This window comes from Xiphophorus hellerii, chromosome 18 (genome assembly GCF_003331165.1).
Source record: "Xiphophorus hellerii strain 12219 chromosome 18, Xiphophorus_hellerii-4.1, whole genome shotgun sequence".
Lineage (NCBI taxonomy): Eukaryota > Metazoa > Chordata > Actinopteri > Cyprinodontiformes > Poeciliidae > Xiphophorus > Xiphophorus hellerii.
The window spans coordinates 12,988,179-13,007,423 of record NC_045689.1 but is presented as its reverse complement, the minus strand read 5'-3'; the positions used below and the strand labels follow the sequence as shown (position 1 = coordinate 13,007,423).

Genomic DNA, 19,245 nt, shown 5'->3' with positions numbered 1-19,245 from the left:
CCTCACCACCAACACCACCATTTCATGACACTTTATTACATTGCAATACTCTCAAACAGTTATTTTCTGATAGAAGAACAAACAGTTTAATATAATTCTAATTATATCACCGTCCGATTATGTCTCAATTATATCACAGAACGATTGTTTGAGAATCTTCCAAACCTTCTCACACAAATACCAGTCGTGATATGTACTGGCCCTACCATGATTTTCCATGGACAAGCTGCTTTAGACAGTGGCTGGATGAATAGTTGTAAACATAATAAATGCCAGCTATTACAAGATCCTTAAAATTATGTCCCATAGCTTAAATGCTGGCCTGATGGAATGTTTAAAAATTATGGGGATTTGAACCTTTAACTTGATGAGAATTATTTAGCACCTATGATGGCATTTGTCTTGTGCTAAGTTTACTAAAACAAATCAAAGAAAGAAAAAACATTTTTAAAGAGACATCTAAAGATTTTTGATTTAGCAAATTCCTGTCATGTTAGTTGACCCACATACAGAATCAAATAACAGGATATCGGTAGTAAAACATAATCAATTTATTTTTTTTATTTTTTATTTTTACAAAATGTACAACATGTTAAAAGTGTGATTAAAGAAGTTCTCCTTTCTGGATGTGGTTAAAGTGGCATCTGTTTAAGACAGTATTGTTATATGGGAGTCTTGAACAGCGATTTGATTAAATCAGAGTTGTAGCTTGGCCGTGGGCTTACGGCTGTGTGGTGACGTGGCAGTATTAAAGAGGGTAAGTCTGTTCCTGTTTAGCAGTTGATGAGATGTGAATATGTAGCAGAGAGGAGTTTAGAAAAGGTGTTGTGGAGCAGACAGTCTGGTGGAAATTTGAGTACGCCAGAGGTGCGGAGGACAATTGTGGAAAGGCTAGTTCCGAGATGGTTTTTAACACCGGAGGTTTGTTGAAGAAAACTCAAGAAGAGGAACTTAATAGCAACCTGGGAGCACTGAAACACAGGAGAACTTGACCTTGGAGAACAAGGAGACTAAATACTACCCAACAAAGTAGATCAGCTGTTGGAAAGAGGTTTTCATGCAAGTCCAAAAGTCCTCAGAGTCTGATAAAGAACCTGGTGTGTAGCTGTGCACAGATAGAAAAGCCCACCTGCAGAGATCCTCTGAAAAAGTAAGACTCACACTCTCACAGAAAATACACGCATACACACCACAATCATGACCTTTACTTTTACCATTGTTCCTTTAAATAACCCCTGGAGCTCCTTAAAGGGCACATTTTGTTTTTTTTACTTTGATCTCCTGTGTGTATACTGTCAGGTCTTGCATAGTATTCTTATAAATATAATAATTTGATTGGGAAGTAACTTGAATGTTTTTAGTCATGTCATTTAAGGCTCCTTTGTATATAGAAGCAGCCAAAACATGTTTTTTATGATTTACCTGCACTTTTGTAAAATCGTCATCTCAATATGAAGATTTTCATAATCCTATCTAAGGATAATCTGAGATCTGGTTGAGAGCTATTGCAACAAGAGCAGGATGAACCCGTTCTGCCAGGTTGAGGCTGTCAATGAGAAGGACTTCATGTCTTATTGTGTCTTATTTCTGAGAGGTAACTGACACATTTATTTTCTGACCTTTACCCATGGACATGAAATTTGAATCATGACCAAAACAATAATGTCTCATAATAGAAGCACCTGAAATTGGCTTGGATGACTGGGCTCAAGGCAAAGAGCCGTATTGTCTGAGGGGAGCTCGAAGTGAATCAAAAAGAGTCAGATGAGATGGTTTGGGAGCCTGATGAGAATGCCTCCTGGCTGCCTCTCAGATTAGATTAAAATACTTTATAAACTAAGCATGTAGGACTCTTGTTACTTCCTCACTGACACATAAACACAGAAATGCGAACTCTTAAAGAGTCCACGTTCAACTTTAGCAGATTGTCTCAAATGGGAATAAATCGGGTAGTATTGATTGGTTAGTGCTGACTGTTAGTTTCACTTCCTTGGAACATACTTAAGGGTCTCTGAGAATCAGGGGAATTACATTGAAAGGCCATCTGAATGCCACAGTAAGCCACACTGTAATCTAAACCACTTTTTATTGCCTGGGTGAACAAAGAAGTAGTTCTGTATGTTAATCTTTTGAACCTCAGGCTTTCCTATAAATTAGGGGGTGTCAATAAGACACACTAGTGGACTGCAAACATTTAAACTTGACCTTATTTTTGAATGCATAAGAATTAACCATTAATGAAAAATATTTACTAAAACGCCTGTTTCTGAGAAGAACATAGAGGCAAAATGTCATTCTGTAAAGACAAACCATTATGGCTGCATATTTTTGAGATTTATAAATAATTAGTCGAAGAATTAATGTATTTTATTCAAGTTCTGGCCGTTTTCAAATTCAAAGATAAAGTAAGTAAACAAATTAAAAAATATTTGATAACTATAGTGGAATAACAGTGTAAGAAAGTTCAGTCCAACAACCTTCGAGTCTTCATTGAGAAAACTTTTGAAATGACAAAGCAAAAGTGACTTGCTTCACACTGTTTCTCTTTTTAATAATCTGTTTTACGTGGTAGGTCATATAGATGGGTAGGTTTGCAGATGTGATACGATCTTTCCATTTTAAAGTTAACAGTACTTGATGTGTTCAGAGGTATAATTTTATGATGTAACCCTGAGTTACAGGGTTATCCCTGTTCCTTTGTTTTATGTTTTGTTCTGAACCAAATGTCTGTAAAATAGTTGGGTTTATTCTGAGATCAAATTAATCTATGTAATAATTAGGTCTTAAGGCAATTGGTAGCACATTTTATTAATAGCTATATCAATATACTGTATGTCAGCTTAAAATAAATGGTCACCAAACATTTTAAATTTTTATTTTGTAAAAAACAATGGTTAAAAACATATTGAATTTTTGCTCTTCTCTATAATGCAATACCATATACGTATGTCTGTGGTTACAGTATGGTAGATTTGTTCAGGGTATTTAAATATTTAACTGAAAACAATGAGGAAAAAATGTTTAACGTTATTTTATTTTCTCCTCTTTGATCCCCTCTTTTCCATTACTTAGAGGAAAAACTGCTCTTGGACCTTCCTGCCTTGCATCTCCTGATCTCCACGTTTTAGTGCAGAGACCAATTAAATGTTGAAGCGATTTACAAGCTGCTGCCCTGAGCCCAAGCATCAATTGGAAGAATAATAATAAAAAAAAAAAAGAACTACCCACTTAATTAATCACCTTGGGGGTCCCCAAATCACTCGAGGTTTATAACAGGGTGGATGGAAATCTGATAGCTCTAGCACGCTGTTAAAAGTCAGCAGAAATGGAAAGCTCTTCTTCACCTCCTTGAGTCAGGAATCGCCAGTAGGCCATGGCATCTGTGTTACATTCTGTGTTTCCTTTGAAAGTTTCTCATTCGTCTTGGGCTTTTAAAGCACTGCAGGTGCTAAGGGCTACATAAGAAATGAGGAGAGAAAAAGTTCTTTTTTTCCTTTGTTTTTTTATCTTCCTCTTCTTCCTTTCTTCAATTTATGGTGAAAGGCATAAGTGCAGTGGAAATGTAGTTAGTGAAAAGTCCCCTTTGCATTTCCAGGTCACTTAGCAAGAATCTATCTGGGTGACTGCGGACAAGACACCTCAGGTTTTGATGCAAACAATACAAGCATCCTACAGTTTGCATAGGGAGATGGAATAGTCAGCTGAAACGTGTATTTAGACTAATGTGTGTGCTGCCCATGTTATGCAGAGGTCGCTTTTCATGAGATCAAACATTGGTTTAAAGATGAGTAAATAAAGTGATAAACCACATATTTGATCACTGAGTAAGATTTGGTTGGACAAAATGTCTGTTTGTGTGTGATTCAACTGAATAAAAATAGCAACATAACCATCAAGCTTGTGCTCCTGTCAAACTGCTTCCTGTCTTGTCACAAACAGTTCACTGATCTTGTTGCAACTGCAAAACTTCAATCCTGAGAAAGACAACATGGGTCAGATGTGTCCAAAATTAGATTTTACCCTGGACTCAGCATGTAAAACACGGTGGTGGCAGCATCATGCTTTTTTCAGCAGTCACAAGTCAGTGTTAATTCAGTGTTTTATTTTCTATTTTAAATAAATATAAAAGTTAATAACGGAAGGAGAATGTTTAGTTGTTGACAGTTGTAACTCAGCTGATGCCCCCTTTCAAGAAGCTATTACAGCAAAACAGAATACTAGACCAGATGTAACCTCTATGGAAAGAAAAAGAAACGGAGAAAAAATATAAAGTTAATTGTTGAAATAACAGTGAATAATGGAGAGTTGAAGAAAGAAGCAAAGTGAGGAAGTAGTCAGTGTGTCCTCCAGCATCTGTAGAACAGTATAATTAAAGAACTAGCTTGGGACAGTGAGGGGCACAGTTCTGCTAATGTGCTAATATTGGAACAATTTTTTTATGTAGTGCTTAGCATCACTTGGCATCAATCTAAATTATTTTTTTCCTGGATAAATTCTAAATTGCTAATTTACTTGACTGTTTTGTAAACTTTTACTTGAATAGAGTTTGATATCTGTGTTGAAGTTTTGTGATCAAATGACAGATGTGATTGTATCAGTGGAGTGAAAAGGCAATGCTGGAGCTCAAGCAGCAAAGGTTCTATACCACTAAAATGCAAGTTAAATATGCAGTGATGGAAGGAGCGGAAGGAGAATGTTTAGTTGTTGAAACATTCTTTTTACATAGTAAGTAAAGATGCTTACTATGTTCTGTAAGCATTTTTAGCTTAGGGTTTCAATTTCTTTTTCAACCATTTCACTGAAGTCTTCATATGCATGAATTCTGTGTGCTTCCCCTACTTGTTTTGTTTTTTACTTTAATCAGCATGAATGGTTTAAGCCACTTAATTGTTGCTTTTTTCACCTTTTACAATAACATATTACCTTGTGGGTTTAAGGTGCCGTATTGTAAACACACAAAAGGGCTAAAAACAAGCTTGCTGAGGAAGTAGACATAAACACACAGCAGCATTTAATCACAGCAGGTGCTTATTTAAAACGACGAGATTCAGTCTCTTAGTTTTGACAGCGGCTGCCCTGGTTGAGCTGACTTTCTTTATAGAAAGGAGGTAATTGGTGCTAATGCTTCCAAGCACTAAAAGCCAAAAGCAAAAAAAAAGCTGCAAGTGCTTTCTCCTGATTATCCTCTAATGGTCTCAAATTAGCTGAGCATAATCATATGCCTCTTATGCACTGGCTTCCATATCCCTCCTCCAAATGTCACACAGAGAGCCGGTGGGGGGTAAATGTTAGCCAAGGCAAAAAAAATGAGCTCATATAGGGGAAAAATACAAAACATTCTTAATGATACACACACACCTCAATCTTTATAAATCTGTTATTGTTGTACAGTACGATAACATCTTTGATGTTAAAAAAACGGAACTGTGGAAGTATCAAAGCAACATGAAAAAGTCCTTCATTTTGGATTCTGCTTCCTATTTTATGTCCATAAAGCCAGTGAGTATGGGGATGAATTTTGCAAATACTAAGGCTACCTTGTTGTTTCCTTCTTTCTTGTATGTCTGCTAAACAAGAGAGTAGAGTTTGGCACCGTAATCTGTGCATTGTAATGAACAGTTTAGCTTGAACATAAAGCAATGTGACAGAATACAGGTGGGAGAAGACTCATTTTGTTTTTCTCTGTCTTCCCTGCTTCTTTTCAGAACCTAATTTATAGATGTTTTTATTTGAGATTAACCTAACAAGAATATTGGTGCTTTTTTTTTTGCTACATTAGAAAATATAAGTTGTTATTGCATACAAAATGAGACATCACAGGAGAACTTAGAAGACTAAATTTAGATGTAGGGCATAAGCAGTTTAACAACCAGTTAAATGTTTTATGGTCCTGAAGAGCATTTCTTTAGTGTACAGTACAGACCAAAAGTTTGGACACACCTTTTAATTCAATGGGTTTCCTTTATTTTCATGACTATTGACATTGTAGATTCACACTGAAGGCATCAAAACTATGAATAACACATGTGGAAATATGCACTAAACAAAAAAGTGTAAAACAACTGAAAATACCCCTTATATTCTAGTTTCTTCAAAGTAGCAACCTTTTTCTGTGATTACTGCTTTGCACGCACTCTGCATTTTCTTGATGAACTTCAAGAGGTAGTCACCTGAAATGGTTTTCCCTTCATAGGTGTGCCCTGTCAGGTTAATAAGTGGGATTTCTTGCCTTATAAATAGTCATGAAAATAAAGAAAACCCATTGAATTAGAAGGTGTGTCCAAACTTTTGGTCTGTACTGTATATGCTGTATTATTTTTCTGCAATGCTATGCTCTAAATGGTTTAACTATATTTTATAATTTTATTGACAAACACCCTATGGACCACGATCAAGTCACACTACTGACTTGATAAACCTTATTTTGAATTATGCCTCAGTATCTGATTTTCAAACGGGTTTCGTCAGCTGCTGACAATTCCCCCAAGTAGGTAAGGGCAAAAGATCTCCCAAAGATCATTTCTTGTGGTTTATTCAAACTCAGCAGGGAAGTCTCTTTTGCATAACATCTGCAAGCCAAAGTCATTTTTTGTGTGATTTCTATTCATTTGAAATTAAGGAGACTAGAAGTCGGACCACCTTTGCTACTCATCTTCAGTCCCAGACAGGGATGAACCGGGAGTAGAAACCCTGGATTTTCTCTCAAACAGACCTGCTGCCTGTCACAGCTGTGATAGTCTGTTTAATAAAAATATTACTATACATTTTCCCTTAGGTCTACATGCACTATTTTTGCCAAATGGATTGTCTCACCTTTCAATTTGAGTTTTCCTAGGAGCATAAAATCACAAATGTTTATTTGATTTCAACAATTCAATTGCAAAATATCCCATATCAATACATTTTAATCATCTGACAGAATGCTATTCCTACTCCCCAATGAGGTTCAGATGTCACTGAGGTGTTTGTTCTTGTCTGTCGTTATGACTGCGATTTCCCCCATTGGGGTTTCAGCAGGACAGCCTCCCCTGCTTCAGCACAAGGTGAAGATCCTTTCAATTAGCTTCTAAGTTATTCCAGCAATATCTGAAATATGAGTGGCAGCATAGTTTTATCTCGGGGAAAATCTAGACACATGTGGTTATTGTGGTTGTAAACCTGCATCTCACATCCACTGGGAATCTGCATTCTGTTTTTGAAATACAGGCAAACTTACTTCCTGTCTCTTTTGATATGAATATTGTATTGATCTTATGACAAGTTTTTAGTGGGAACATTGAAGACTTTTCTTTGGGGGTTGTCATGGTTTCATACTCGGACCTCTTTTTTTTTTTCTCTTCCTGCTTCTTGGTGTCTGTTGTGAGAAAACATGAAACGTCTTTCCAATTTCTTACTCGTTTTTTTGTTCTTTATGTCTGTTCTATATCTTCTAATTTTTTGTCCGTGTATAGCACTTTGGTTAAATTTGTTTTTGTTCACATAAAGTGTTATTAAAGAGCTTGATCAGTTTGGAAATTATTTACTTTATTTGACCTTGAAGTGATGCTCATGAATTCTTGGTAAATGCTCGATAGAATTGTTGCTTTTTTAATGATTTCAGTAGCCTTGTCCCCATCTTTTTGAAATTTTCCAACTCTAGTCATATTTGTCTTCAACAGAATACTGAAATAACACAGATGTGAAATATTTTTCTGCTCCTTTTTAAACAATTGCTACTGCACATGAACAGAATTACATACTGATTCTGAGTAAAACATAATAAACACATTTCTATTTCACTATTGTTTACATAGTGACTGCTTTGGCCTTTTTTTCTGCAGTTGTCCATTCTTTAATTATACAGTCAGTAAAGAAAGTTTCTTTTTTTCCTGAATTTCCTGAGAGACACTTCTTCTCTTTGGGAAAAGCTTGACACCTATAGTCAGGAACTGCCTGAGGTTCTTTTTCTTTCATTTTCCCTCTTCCTGTCTGCTCAATATACTGTGATAAGGACATAAACCTGCAGACATGAACACGTTTTTCTCTAATTATTCTTTCTTTCTATGTGTGTGCACTATATCACTGTCTTTGAAGTTTGAAATAGCAGTTGAAATGAAGGTCACTGTATATTTTTAAAAATGTTTTCATCTGAGATTAATTAATTTTCTGTTTCTGTCTGAGGACCTTGTCTTTTTTATCCAAAAATCTTTTTTTGTTGTTGGTGGTGGTTGCCTTGCTTTTTCATTTGGTATTTTTTGTTATTGTTGTGGTTGGGAAACTTGCCATAAAGAAGGGACATCTCCCACCGCGGAACATGACCTGTTGTATTTGAATATAGGTGATGCTGGCCGTGTTGGATGGGTTGAATTATGATAAACAAGAATATTAATTCTCTAAAGCAAGATCTGAAGTATTAAAGTATTAATAAGTATTAAATATCTTATATAACTCATTTCATTGGTAAAACTTTTGCAAACTGTGCATGTCAACTTTCCTGCAGTTTTGGAGGGGAAGTGCTTTCCAGCTAGCTGCCCTTTCCACAAATATTCCTTGAAGGCTGACCTATGATCACGCCCTCACCCGCCCCCTGTCACTGCCGACAGCTGAACACCAGGCGCTGTACGGCCGCACGAGTTGAAATGTCATTCACACTTCTTTTCTTCCCCATTGTTATGCTTTTCTCATGTCTTCTCCGTCTTCATTTCTCGCCCACACTTCTGTCCCTCCTTCCCCATTTTTATATCCGACAGGATTATCGCAGCATGAGCTGTTGCGTCCCCTCCCGATCCATTTATTTTATCAGCTTCTGAAGATTTATTTGCCAGTCACACCTCCCACTCATCAGTTTTCCCCACCAAGACCCCAACAGCTGATTTATAGATGAAAATAAATAAATAAAATATATATAAAAAAACAACTGACAATTTGGTCCTCTGTCACTTCTATGGAGAGCCCCCTGCCTCAGCAACCCTTGTTTCATTTTGCCACATCTGGAAAGCACATCTTCATTTCTGCTAGGTCATTTGACTACAGCAATAACTCTGTATGACTTCGGTGAAGATGCTGCGTGGCATGATTGTGACTGCCCTGTCAGTTGGTATTAGGCAGATGGTTTCCAGCGGGGCGTTATGTGTGTGAGTGAGAGAGACAGAGAGATGGAGGGATGTTGGATGGGAAAAAGCTGTTAGTGTTGTTGTGCAAAGATAAAGCTCCAATAATACCCTTGCTGGAGAATCAGAGATTGAAATACCGTTTCTTTGAAAATGCGGTCGATATGAAGGAATGAGCAATGAGTTCAACACTATCAGATTTAGAAAACAACAATTCCCACACAATACATTGCTCACAAATGACTGTTTTGCTCCATATCATTGAAAACTTTCAGTATAGATTTTAAACGTGTGCTGTTCACGCAGTGCTGTTAATGCTGATTTGGAGACATGGGAAAAAGTGTCTTAGGCATAACAATCATAAAGTCCTATTTTGGACCAATTAACAAATCTTACATCAGACTACAATCGTTAACTTCTGAATACTAAATTAGGATTTCCTGTCTTAGAAAGCAGCGTATAATTGTAGTGGGAAAGGATTAAATTGCTTTCAAGATATTTTGCATATAAACCATTGAAATGCATTGAATTCAGCTCTCAACCTGTTGGTCTCAATAGTTCACAGAGACATTTATCATATATATCTATACTCTGAACTTTCCTTTGGTTAATTTCTGCAAAAGAGCTGCAAAACACCCAAATATCTTATGCTATTTGTGTTTAGAACAACTTTGAACAGCAATCTTCAATTCTTGCGATACAGATTTTTCATTAATTTTCGGTCATGGGTTTGACTGGGCTAAATTGCACATGGACATGCTTTGATGTTAGCTCTGGCTGTATGTTCAGTGTTGTCAAGTTAGAAGATGATTTTATGCCATACTATCAAGTTTGTTTTATTTTTTATTTTTGCAGCGTTAAAGGTTTTATTCTATGGTTGACATGTATTTATCGCTATCCATTTTTTGGCATTGATGGCCTTTATTTGAAAGTATGAAGGGGTGAGAGAGAAAGTTGTACTAATGACAAGAGCTACATCTGGCAAAGGAACTGACAAAGGATAATCCTTCACAATTAGGTGACTTACTAGAAGCAGCCCTTTAGCATCCTCAGATTTACAGCAAAACTAATACCAATCAACAATAACATGCAACATTTTTGTTGATAAGTCCTATAAAGAGCCTAGTTGAAAACATTTCTATTGCTGCTTGTAGAGGTAGAATAAACTACTCTAAAAATATATTTTTTACTCTAATTATTCTCTATTCTCTATGTTCTTACAGAATATATTGACACAAGTGTCAGAAAGATATACACACCAGCACATGCTTTTTGACAAAGGAGATTTTTTTGAGACATCTCCAGAGAGGCAAAAAGAAACCTGAAAGCCCTGTCTTAAAAAAATTAGTACCTTGAAGAAAATTCTTTCCAGTTTAAAGTGTGGCCTAAACTAAATTAATGTGGCACCCTGAAACCAATTTTTTGACTGCATGTTGTCTATATGTTGATCAACAAAAGGGACTAATCTCCTTGTGGAGAGAGGCTCTGGCCCTGTTGAACTGAAGGATAAACTTCAAACAGCTGGTGTCAAATAGGGAAAGGGTCAACATTATTCTTTTCCTGTATACTTCAGGGTCCTCGTGATGTACGTCAGAAGTGGCAGTGTGTGTCTTATCTGCAGAATGAGTCAAAAGCAGCACTCCTTGTCTTTGTCCTTGGCATTGGCAGATGGTAATAAATGGGGATACTGAAGACTCAAAAAACTGCTACACTGGCAGTCTCCAAAGCCTGTCCTGCAAAGTATTTCTTTTACGCCATTTAGTGGATCATGCAGTGTAAAATAGAAGATCTATTTCTTGCAAAGGTTTTTCTTGGAATTTTGCTAAATGGTAGAATGGTAGCCTTCAATGATAATCAAAATGGCTTAAAATCCAATTTAGTACTCTCAAAACCTTAACATGTACTGTAGGATTTTATTTCCATAATGGAAAAAATTTGGGGGATCAACTATGAAATTAGTCCTGTGATTAATTTGCTTGATTAAACAAGGATTAAAGTTCCATCTATCCATGGCCATATATACTGTAAATATTAAATGAATGAAACCAATTTCATATAGCAACGACATGTATTTGCGATACTATAAAGCCTAATGACCTAACATTACCTTTACTATATGGAGAGTCAGTTGCAGGTTGAGAGCTGCTCATAAATGTCTGCAAATAGTGATCAGAGACCATCCTCAGTGACTTTAAAATCATATACACTATTTTGTAAAACATCAGATTGCAAACAAGTTAAAGGATACAAGGACACTTAAATGATGACTCCTATCACATTTTATTCAGCAGAATAGTTAAGTTAGAGCTGCCCTGCTCTCATATGGGGATCTTAATTTCGGACAACCAGAGCAATAAAGGGAATGCTCATTGTGGAAGCTTTTGAGTATCCACTCATGCCTGCCACATGTGACTGGCCTGCACTGATGGTGAAGAGTACATTGTTCATGTTTATCTTCCTTGTTACAATCTCACTTTCAGCACAAAATCAGGTTTTCTTTCCAGCAAGCAACTTGGTTTGAGAATATCAAACCGGTGTGCAGGAATGCAACTTTATTTTTTAATTATATTTATTATATATTTGACTATTTGTCTACCCAAGATCTCCCCAACTTGTCTGGTGAAATTCAGCAATATGTAGCAATTCATGTATTCCTGTCCATGCAATGATCAAATGAAGACATTTTGTTGGCTTTTACTGCACTCATTCATGAAAACATAACATGGTTTTCGTTTTAAGTTTAATTCCACTATAAAAATGATCATACAGTGAATTAAAGATAACATTTCTTTAAGGTCTATTTATTGGAAACAATAAAATTAGAATGACAAAATTTATGCTCCATATACAACACTGGATACAATATAACATGTCTGTATTGATCTTATAGCCAATTCTTTGGTGAAATTGTAAACGCTGTGCATAGCTTTCAATGGCTTAATGTTTGGTTAACTAAGCAAACTTGTATTCTAGTATTCTAGTATGAACTAAAGTCTCTTTTCTAACACTAATAAAAACAATCAATAAAAAATAAATCCCATCTAATTATCATCTCTGAGCTGGACAATGAACTCTGTGTATCTCAGACAGTTACGGAGTCTTTGGAGCGGATCTGGTGCGCCTCGTTCAGAGAGTCTTGCTGACTTTTGATTGTCAATTTGAGATATGTGAATTCTCTGTTCAGCTTGTTGAACACTGATTATACTGAGTGAAAAGTATATGCAGTTAAATGTCATTGTAATTATTTTTAAAAATGACACGTAAAAATAGATTATGATTGAATGCTTTTGACCGCATCTGTCAAAATGACAGAATGAAAAGGTCCTGCTTCAATTCTCTGTACAAATCAAAGCATAAAACAAGGGGCTGTTTTTTGTTTGTTTGTTTCCATGCCACCTAACTTCAGTCTCAACAGCATACACCCAGCATTGGAGTTTATGATATAACCTTGGTGAAATTTTCTGTAATTTCCAGAATCCATAAAGCAAATACTATTTTAATCTTGGACAAAATGGGCTGCATGACCACTGCAGGGAAATAGTTTCACTGTCAATATTAATATGAAATGCAAACCTGCATTCACAATTGTGACTGCACATGGGTATTGCTTTGTTTACTGATATTATAAGGCCACGCTGAAGGAAAGGCAAGTTTTAGCTTGTGAAGATGGGCTGAGATCAGGAAAAAATGTTTTAGATTTTCAAACTCATTCAATGTTGCAAAGTAAAACCTCAAGTAGTTCCATAATCAATGTGTTAGAGGAAAAAAAGGTATTTTGTTTGATTTAAATCAAACATGAATGAACTTCATTATATCCACCATTGTTCATCATTATTTTTAGCTGCATTTCTGCCTCACCATTATTCATCTATGCCACTTTAGAGTTCTGAAACTCTTGATGAATGCCCTTTGCATCAGTCATGATTGATTACATGCTAGCTGATGACTTGCTTTATCACTTTTACGCTCAGAATATGTCAGAGGTCGTTTCTTCTCCCAAATTTCTTGTTTTTAAGCTTTTTTTTTTTTTTACTTATTTATGTTTTATTTCATTAAAACTGACAGGATTGGGAGTCCAGAGTAAACAGAGTTTGCAAAGGAGAATAATAATCAGACACCCCTGAATACAAAAAGGAAGGTAAACTCAACCTTTAACCTATACATTATGAATCATGCATTAAAGCCCGCCTTCTCAAGATATGTTTGACTCAAAATCAGCACTAAACAACTGTTGGATCTCCCACAGGACAAAAGAACCAATCTGTCTATTTGAGCTTGGGCTCCAGGGCAGAAGATTAAATTGCTTATTGAGATCTTTGTTTTCAACACATTATTTGTAACGACCTCTGAAGGCAAAATTTAACAGAAAAAGTTTTCTATAAACCCACCTAGCCTCTCAAGAGCAATACATTCTTTTCATTGTCATCCCTGTTTTATATCACTACTTGCCTTATGTGAAAATGTATTCTGAGAGTTATGTGAAACATTCATGAGATTATTTATACTCTGGCTTCAGTGCAATCACACATCAAATCTCTTGTGTCCACAGTTCCAGCTACAATCTACAAGGTGTCAGAAGACATCATTGTAAATGAGGGCAGTAACGTGACACTCAGCTGTTTGGCAAGTGGCAGGCCGGACCCTCTAATCACCTGGCGGCTGCTCAACCCCTCAGGTAAGAAACATGCAAACATTGCTCATTATTTTGGTTATTTTGTCCAGGTGTCTCACAGGTTGTGAGACAGATTTTGTCATTATATACCGTTAATGTTCAGTTTCTTACCTGACCCCCGATACGCAAACACAGTTTGAAATACTGTATCTAAATTTAGAAATATAGATTTCACCATGTGAAGTGCTGTAAGAAATATATTTTGTATCCTACAGACTTCTTCTGTTTTATTCTTTCAATGAAATGTTTCAGATAAATAGACAAGGATAACCTGAGTAAATATGAATATATATATATTTTTAAATAAATAGTTATTTTAATTATGGATAAACTTAAAACCTAATAGCATACCTTCAGTAAGGAAAGAAAGGCTTGCTGTGTTTTTGTCCCCGTGAATGTGTAATCAGTACGTTCGTAAATTAATTCTGATAGGATGGGCAAGGTTCACCATCGCTCCATGTTTTAATGTTTTTAATCATTTGCTGTCTCTAATCGTGGAATTTTTTTTAACTAGGGCATTAAATGCTGCTTCTTGAGATACTTTAGCCTACTTCATGTTGTCGTACAGCTTCTTTTTAATTTTATTTATTTATTTATTTAGTGGTTCAACAGGCCTGACTGTAGCAAATAAAACTGCCAAAGCCCAGTTAATTTGTGACCCACCACAGCAAAATTGAGAGCAAGTCTCCCCAGGGGCATTTTGAATTATTTACAGATTTTGAAATTGCGGATTCTAAGCTTTCTAATAATGTCAAACATAGAAATAAAAAAAGCAGATATGGTCAGTGGAATGTGAGCAAATTGTCCTCAACGTTTCAAAAGAATTGACCTCAAACCTGATCAACTACCGGTGCGGGATTAACAAAAATTTACATTACTTTGCAAAAACCCAACACTCCCCTGTTGACTGGCAACTGGTATGACTGGGAAGGTGTACAGTCAAAAGCTCATGTTTGTCTTGTTAGAAATTTTTAGAGGTTTTTGTCCCTTTTTCCGACAAGGCTGTTGTGAAAATCGTTGTTGGAAGTCATGGAGTCATCTGTGAACCATGAACTGTAGTGAAACTAAATCATGCCTAAATACACACTGAAGGAACTACATTTCTTGGCTGGCTGGGGGACGCCTTGGGATTCCTTCAAAGGAGCTGGTCCAAGTGGCTGGGAAATCTGGGCTTCTTTGCTTAGGTTGCTGCCCCCCCATCTGACTCCGGATAAGCAAAAGATAATAATGAATACAACATGTTGGACGATGTTTTCTTTCAGCAACATTGTCACAGTTGTTTATTTTTCCTGAAGCCGTGCAGCTCAACCGCACAACAAATACCAACAAGCAGACATTATCAACAAAAACTCTATCCACCATGAAGCATGGCAATGGCAGCATCATGCTCTGGTTGTGCTTCTATGCAGCAGGCACTGGGAAAACAGAAAATATTGCCAAATCCAAGAGGATGGTCTGATTTGACTGTCAGTGAAATATAATGTAGGATATATGATTTTCAACAAGACAATTACCCCAAATAAACAGCAAAGCTACTCAGAAATAGCTCAAAGAGAAAAAGAAGGACACTGAGGTGCTCCCAGTTCAAAGACCAGATCTGATTCATATTACAATCTTATGGTGAACATTAAAGAAGATTGATTCCAAAGCCACCTGACAAACCTTGAGCTTGTTGAGAGTTGATTGACCAGATGTGCCAGCCTGAGTGAGACGTATCCAGTCCGACTCAGGGCAGCCAGTGATGCATCTAATGTCACATGCGGTACATTTTTAAGCAATCACTCATGTTATCTTTTTTGATATTAATGAAGTGACATGTTTTGTTTTCACTTTAAATAAATTTAAATAGTTGCTTTCCTTTTTCCAAATCCTTGCCAAATTGTAATGACCTTGGCATTATTTACAACAGCAATTACAACCTGAAGCCTCCAAGGGGATGAACACTTTTATAGGCATTTTTTTTCTCAGATGTTAGCAGTATTTTGATTTTGGGATGTAGTGCTTTTTCAGAGAAACAATGCATGTCTCAGGTCCCTGATAAGCTCGTAGAGTGATGGATGAAGATTGTGGAGTTGATGAAATCCCAGATTTGATGAGAGATTTGTGCTGATGGAAAGCCATTCTATATTCATCTCGCTTTATCATTTGCCTCGTCACCTTGTCAGTACTCCAGACATGTTTCACTGACCACATCTGTTTTCTGCACCTGGAGTCTGAATAAATTGGAGAGGTGTATTGCCTCTTTTCCACATAGGCATTAAAGAAGGCCAATTTGTTCTCCCTAATTTTACATGCCTTATGGATCAGACAGTCTGCAAGCTTCTCTGAAGCGTGGTGGAAGTGGAAAACCTTTTTTTTTATTGCCTATAAAGTCAAAACAGAGGGTAGTTCAGATTTCTAATAAAGGTGTTGAAATACCTTTGTATACATTGATGGTATTTTGTTTGGACGAATAGATGAAAATATCTATCGAGGTACAGAAAAGCTAATATCTGAGCTATAACAGTCTGCTTTTATTTGCCATTTCAAATTCTGTTTTCATAACTTTGCTTTTTTATATTTTTTATTTGCTTTCCCTGTGTGTTATTGAGAAAGACATATTTTAAACAAGAAGGGAGATTGAAAAAAACGAAACGGTCAATGTACAGACAGGATTGAAACCTGCACTATATGTCTGCATGCCACATATGGCTTCCTGAGAGGAGAGCAGCACTTAATTTGAAAACACTGGCACTGTTATTATTTTGGCTGCTGTTTTGTGGGAGTCTTTCTCTGCAGAAACCTTAAGTCTGATGCAGCTCATGAGTGTGTGCAGGGAGAGATAATAGTGTCTGGCAGATGGCAGGCTCACCCCTTCACACTGTTGTGCTTAGCTACCAAGCTTCTCGACTTTTTGCAAGGACCCCAGATGTTCACAGGAAACAAACTGCCAGTCAAATTGAAGAGTCAAGCTTGTATGTGGTGTGCAATTTAAGCCTTTGTTTTGCTCTCTAAAGCTGTTTTCACACTTACTCAGATCTTTTCACGTTTGCTATCATACATAAGTATATGTTTTAACGTTTTGCAAATACAAGATAAACCTTTGTTTATTGACAGGTTATTATGAGAAAACAAATTATTTCAAAAAAATTATATTGGAAAAAATTATATTATTCTGTTGTAGTGGAGGTTACATTTAAGATAAAAAATTATTCATATAGCTGGAAGATATATGTTTCAAGTAAACTTTTATTTTGCCTAAAGGGCCCTTGTGACTTGAGTGGCCCAGTCAGACCCCTGACTCAAATCTGATAGATAATCTGTGGAGTAAGTGAAGGATTAGAGGGGGGCTTCTGACCTAAAAGACTTGGAGCATGTCACCAAAGATCATTATACTAATGGAAACCTGCAAAATATGATCAGCAAATATCAGAAGGCTTTGACTGCTGACATGCCTATAAATATTTTTTCTATTAATTATTTAGAAGTGAGAATTTTAAAATTTATTTTTGTTTTATATTGTTATCTTTTGACTGATGTCTTTTTCATTTTCTATGAGAATCTATGAAATCCTAAACCTGCCAGGGGTGTGGATAATTTTGGCCATAGCTTTATGCACAGCACATTTGGAGTCTCTGAACTGTGAAACTCCTAGTGTTGAATTTTTCAACAAAATTTTCAAAATTATCTATTTCTGCCTGGTATACCTTGAGATCAAATTATGTGCACTACGTTGTAAAATTCATAAAACGGTTGAATGAGAAAGGCAATGCTTAAATGTATTTTCATACACCAAGGAGACACAAAGCAAACACTCAACTGTGTCACAAGGATAAGAATCGAGTTTTTAAGTTTTTAAGCATGGATGCACATGTATTTTCGATTTGAACTGCTTGCAATAATAGCATAGAGACACCATACTTATTTTAAACTGTTACATAAATGACACCATTACACAAATACACAAAATAAAATAAAAAAATGCCACAAGGTCATTGCTAGAGCTTAAACCTCATTACACTGAACTTATAACCACTCATTTGTTCATATTCCCTGTTGCTTACACCATGTGCTCCTGCCAATGAGAATAAGGCAAAGCAAAAAGAGAACAAAACAGCATTATTGCCTTTTTTGATTTTATTCAATAAAAAATAAATAAATATCAAAGCAACTACTCTCATGCTAGAAGTCTGGCAGAAGCTCCCACGTGTATGATTACATAAATATGGAGATGCAGACTGATGACTTTGTGCACATGTTAATTTGAATAGGTCTTTGAGAAAAGTAGGTGGCATACAAACACAAGGACAGAACAAACCATCATGCTATACAGTTCCACTGCACTCTTGGCTATTTTCTACTGTGTGTTTGCTCTTATGTGTCCCTAAAGAGTCAAAATCAATTAATCTGCAAATCCTTAAGAACTCAAGGATATCAGCAGAGCATAGAAATGCCTGAGCACCCAGGCTCACTCAACAAGAAAATTATCTTCATGCCACATGAGACAAGTCCTTTGGAGTAATGGCTGCAGCAGAGAGATGTTCATCAGCCAGACATGTCTGACTTTTCCATTAAAATCCTCTTTAGGTCTGCACAGTTAGTATGAATGAGGAATTGCAAAATATGCAATGATTGGCATGATCTTGACAGGTTCAAAATGGTTTAACAGAATCTACAAGCAAATAATTTCTGGATCTACACATAAACTCTCTTAAAGCGGTGTAGCTTTTTTCATGATGCAAAATCAATGTATCAGACCAAATTGAATATTATGTATTCATTATAAATTATTCCAAGGTTTGTCATCTTCATAGTTTGTCCGGTTAGAAGCCTTGATGGTAAAACTTCATGAGAAAAACCTGAAGTACTCCTTTAGGATGAAATTACATGAGTGACAAATGATGCTAACTGTTTCAGCTGACATTTCATTTTAGGATTTATTTACTGCACAGTCATAGCAGTAATTCTCAAGGTGTCCATGTTCATTACTGCTGTCATCTATTTCTACAATGCATCCAAGCTTTAGGATTTTAGCTCTGCTCCACTTTTTCACTGATGCTGCTGACTATTTCTGTTGGTTATCATACAGCTAATTAGATTGAAACTGGCGTGTTTGGTTTCTTAATGACAAACTAGCTTGCAGCTAGCTGGTTGGAAATCTAACCAGAAATTGCTTTTTGCGGTGATGAAAATAGATGCATAACTGGGCTCCACCAAAGAGACTGACGATATGTTTGTCACCGAGACACAAACTCTGACAGTCGATTGCTTACATTTCACTGAGCTAGATTTGAATCTAGACTAAAAAATCTGTGATTTGTTGAAGTCTGCCAATACATAGCTCTTGTTTTGAAACTGCAGACAGCAGGAACTGACATGACAATACAACAAGAGATACAAGTACTGTATATCAAACCTGGTGCTCATTAGTGTTGGCAGGAGTAGGAGCTAGAAATGAATTGTACCGATAATACAACTTTTCAAGCGATATTTACAATGGTCTAA

The 19,245-nt window shown here is 36.3% G+C and overlaps 1 protein-coding gene across 2 annotated transcripts in view; it reads left to right on the top strand.

Annotated features, from left to right (window-relative positions):
• The window catches only part of lsamp (limbic system associated membrane protein), a 783,778-nt gene that overhangs the window by 721,957 nt on the left and 42,576 nt on the right, over positions 1 to 19,245 (top strand). For both annotated transcript variants that reach the window (XM_032590657.1, XM_032590656.1), the window contains one exon: positions 13,639 to 13,764. In XM_032590657.1, coding sequence (XP_032446548.1) covers positions 13,639 to 13,764 — 126 coding nt within the window. The remainder of the gene's footprint in view (positions 1 to 13,638; positions 13,765 to 19,245) is intronic.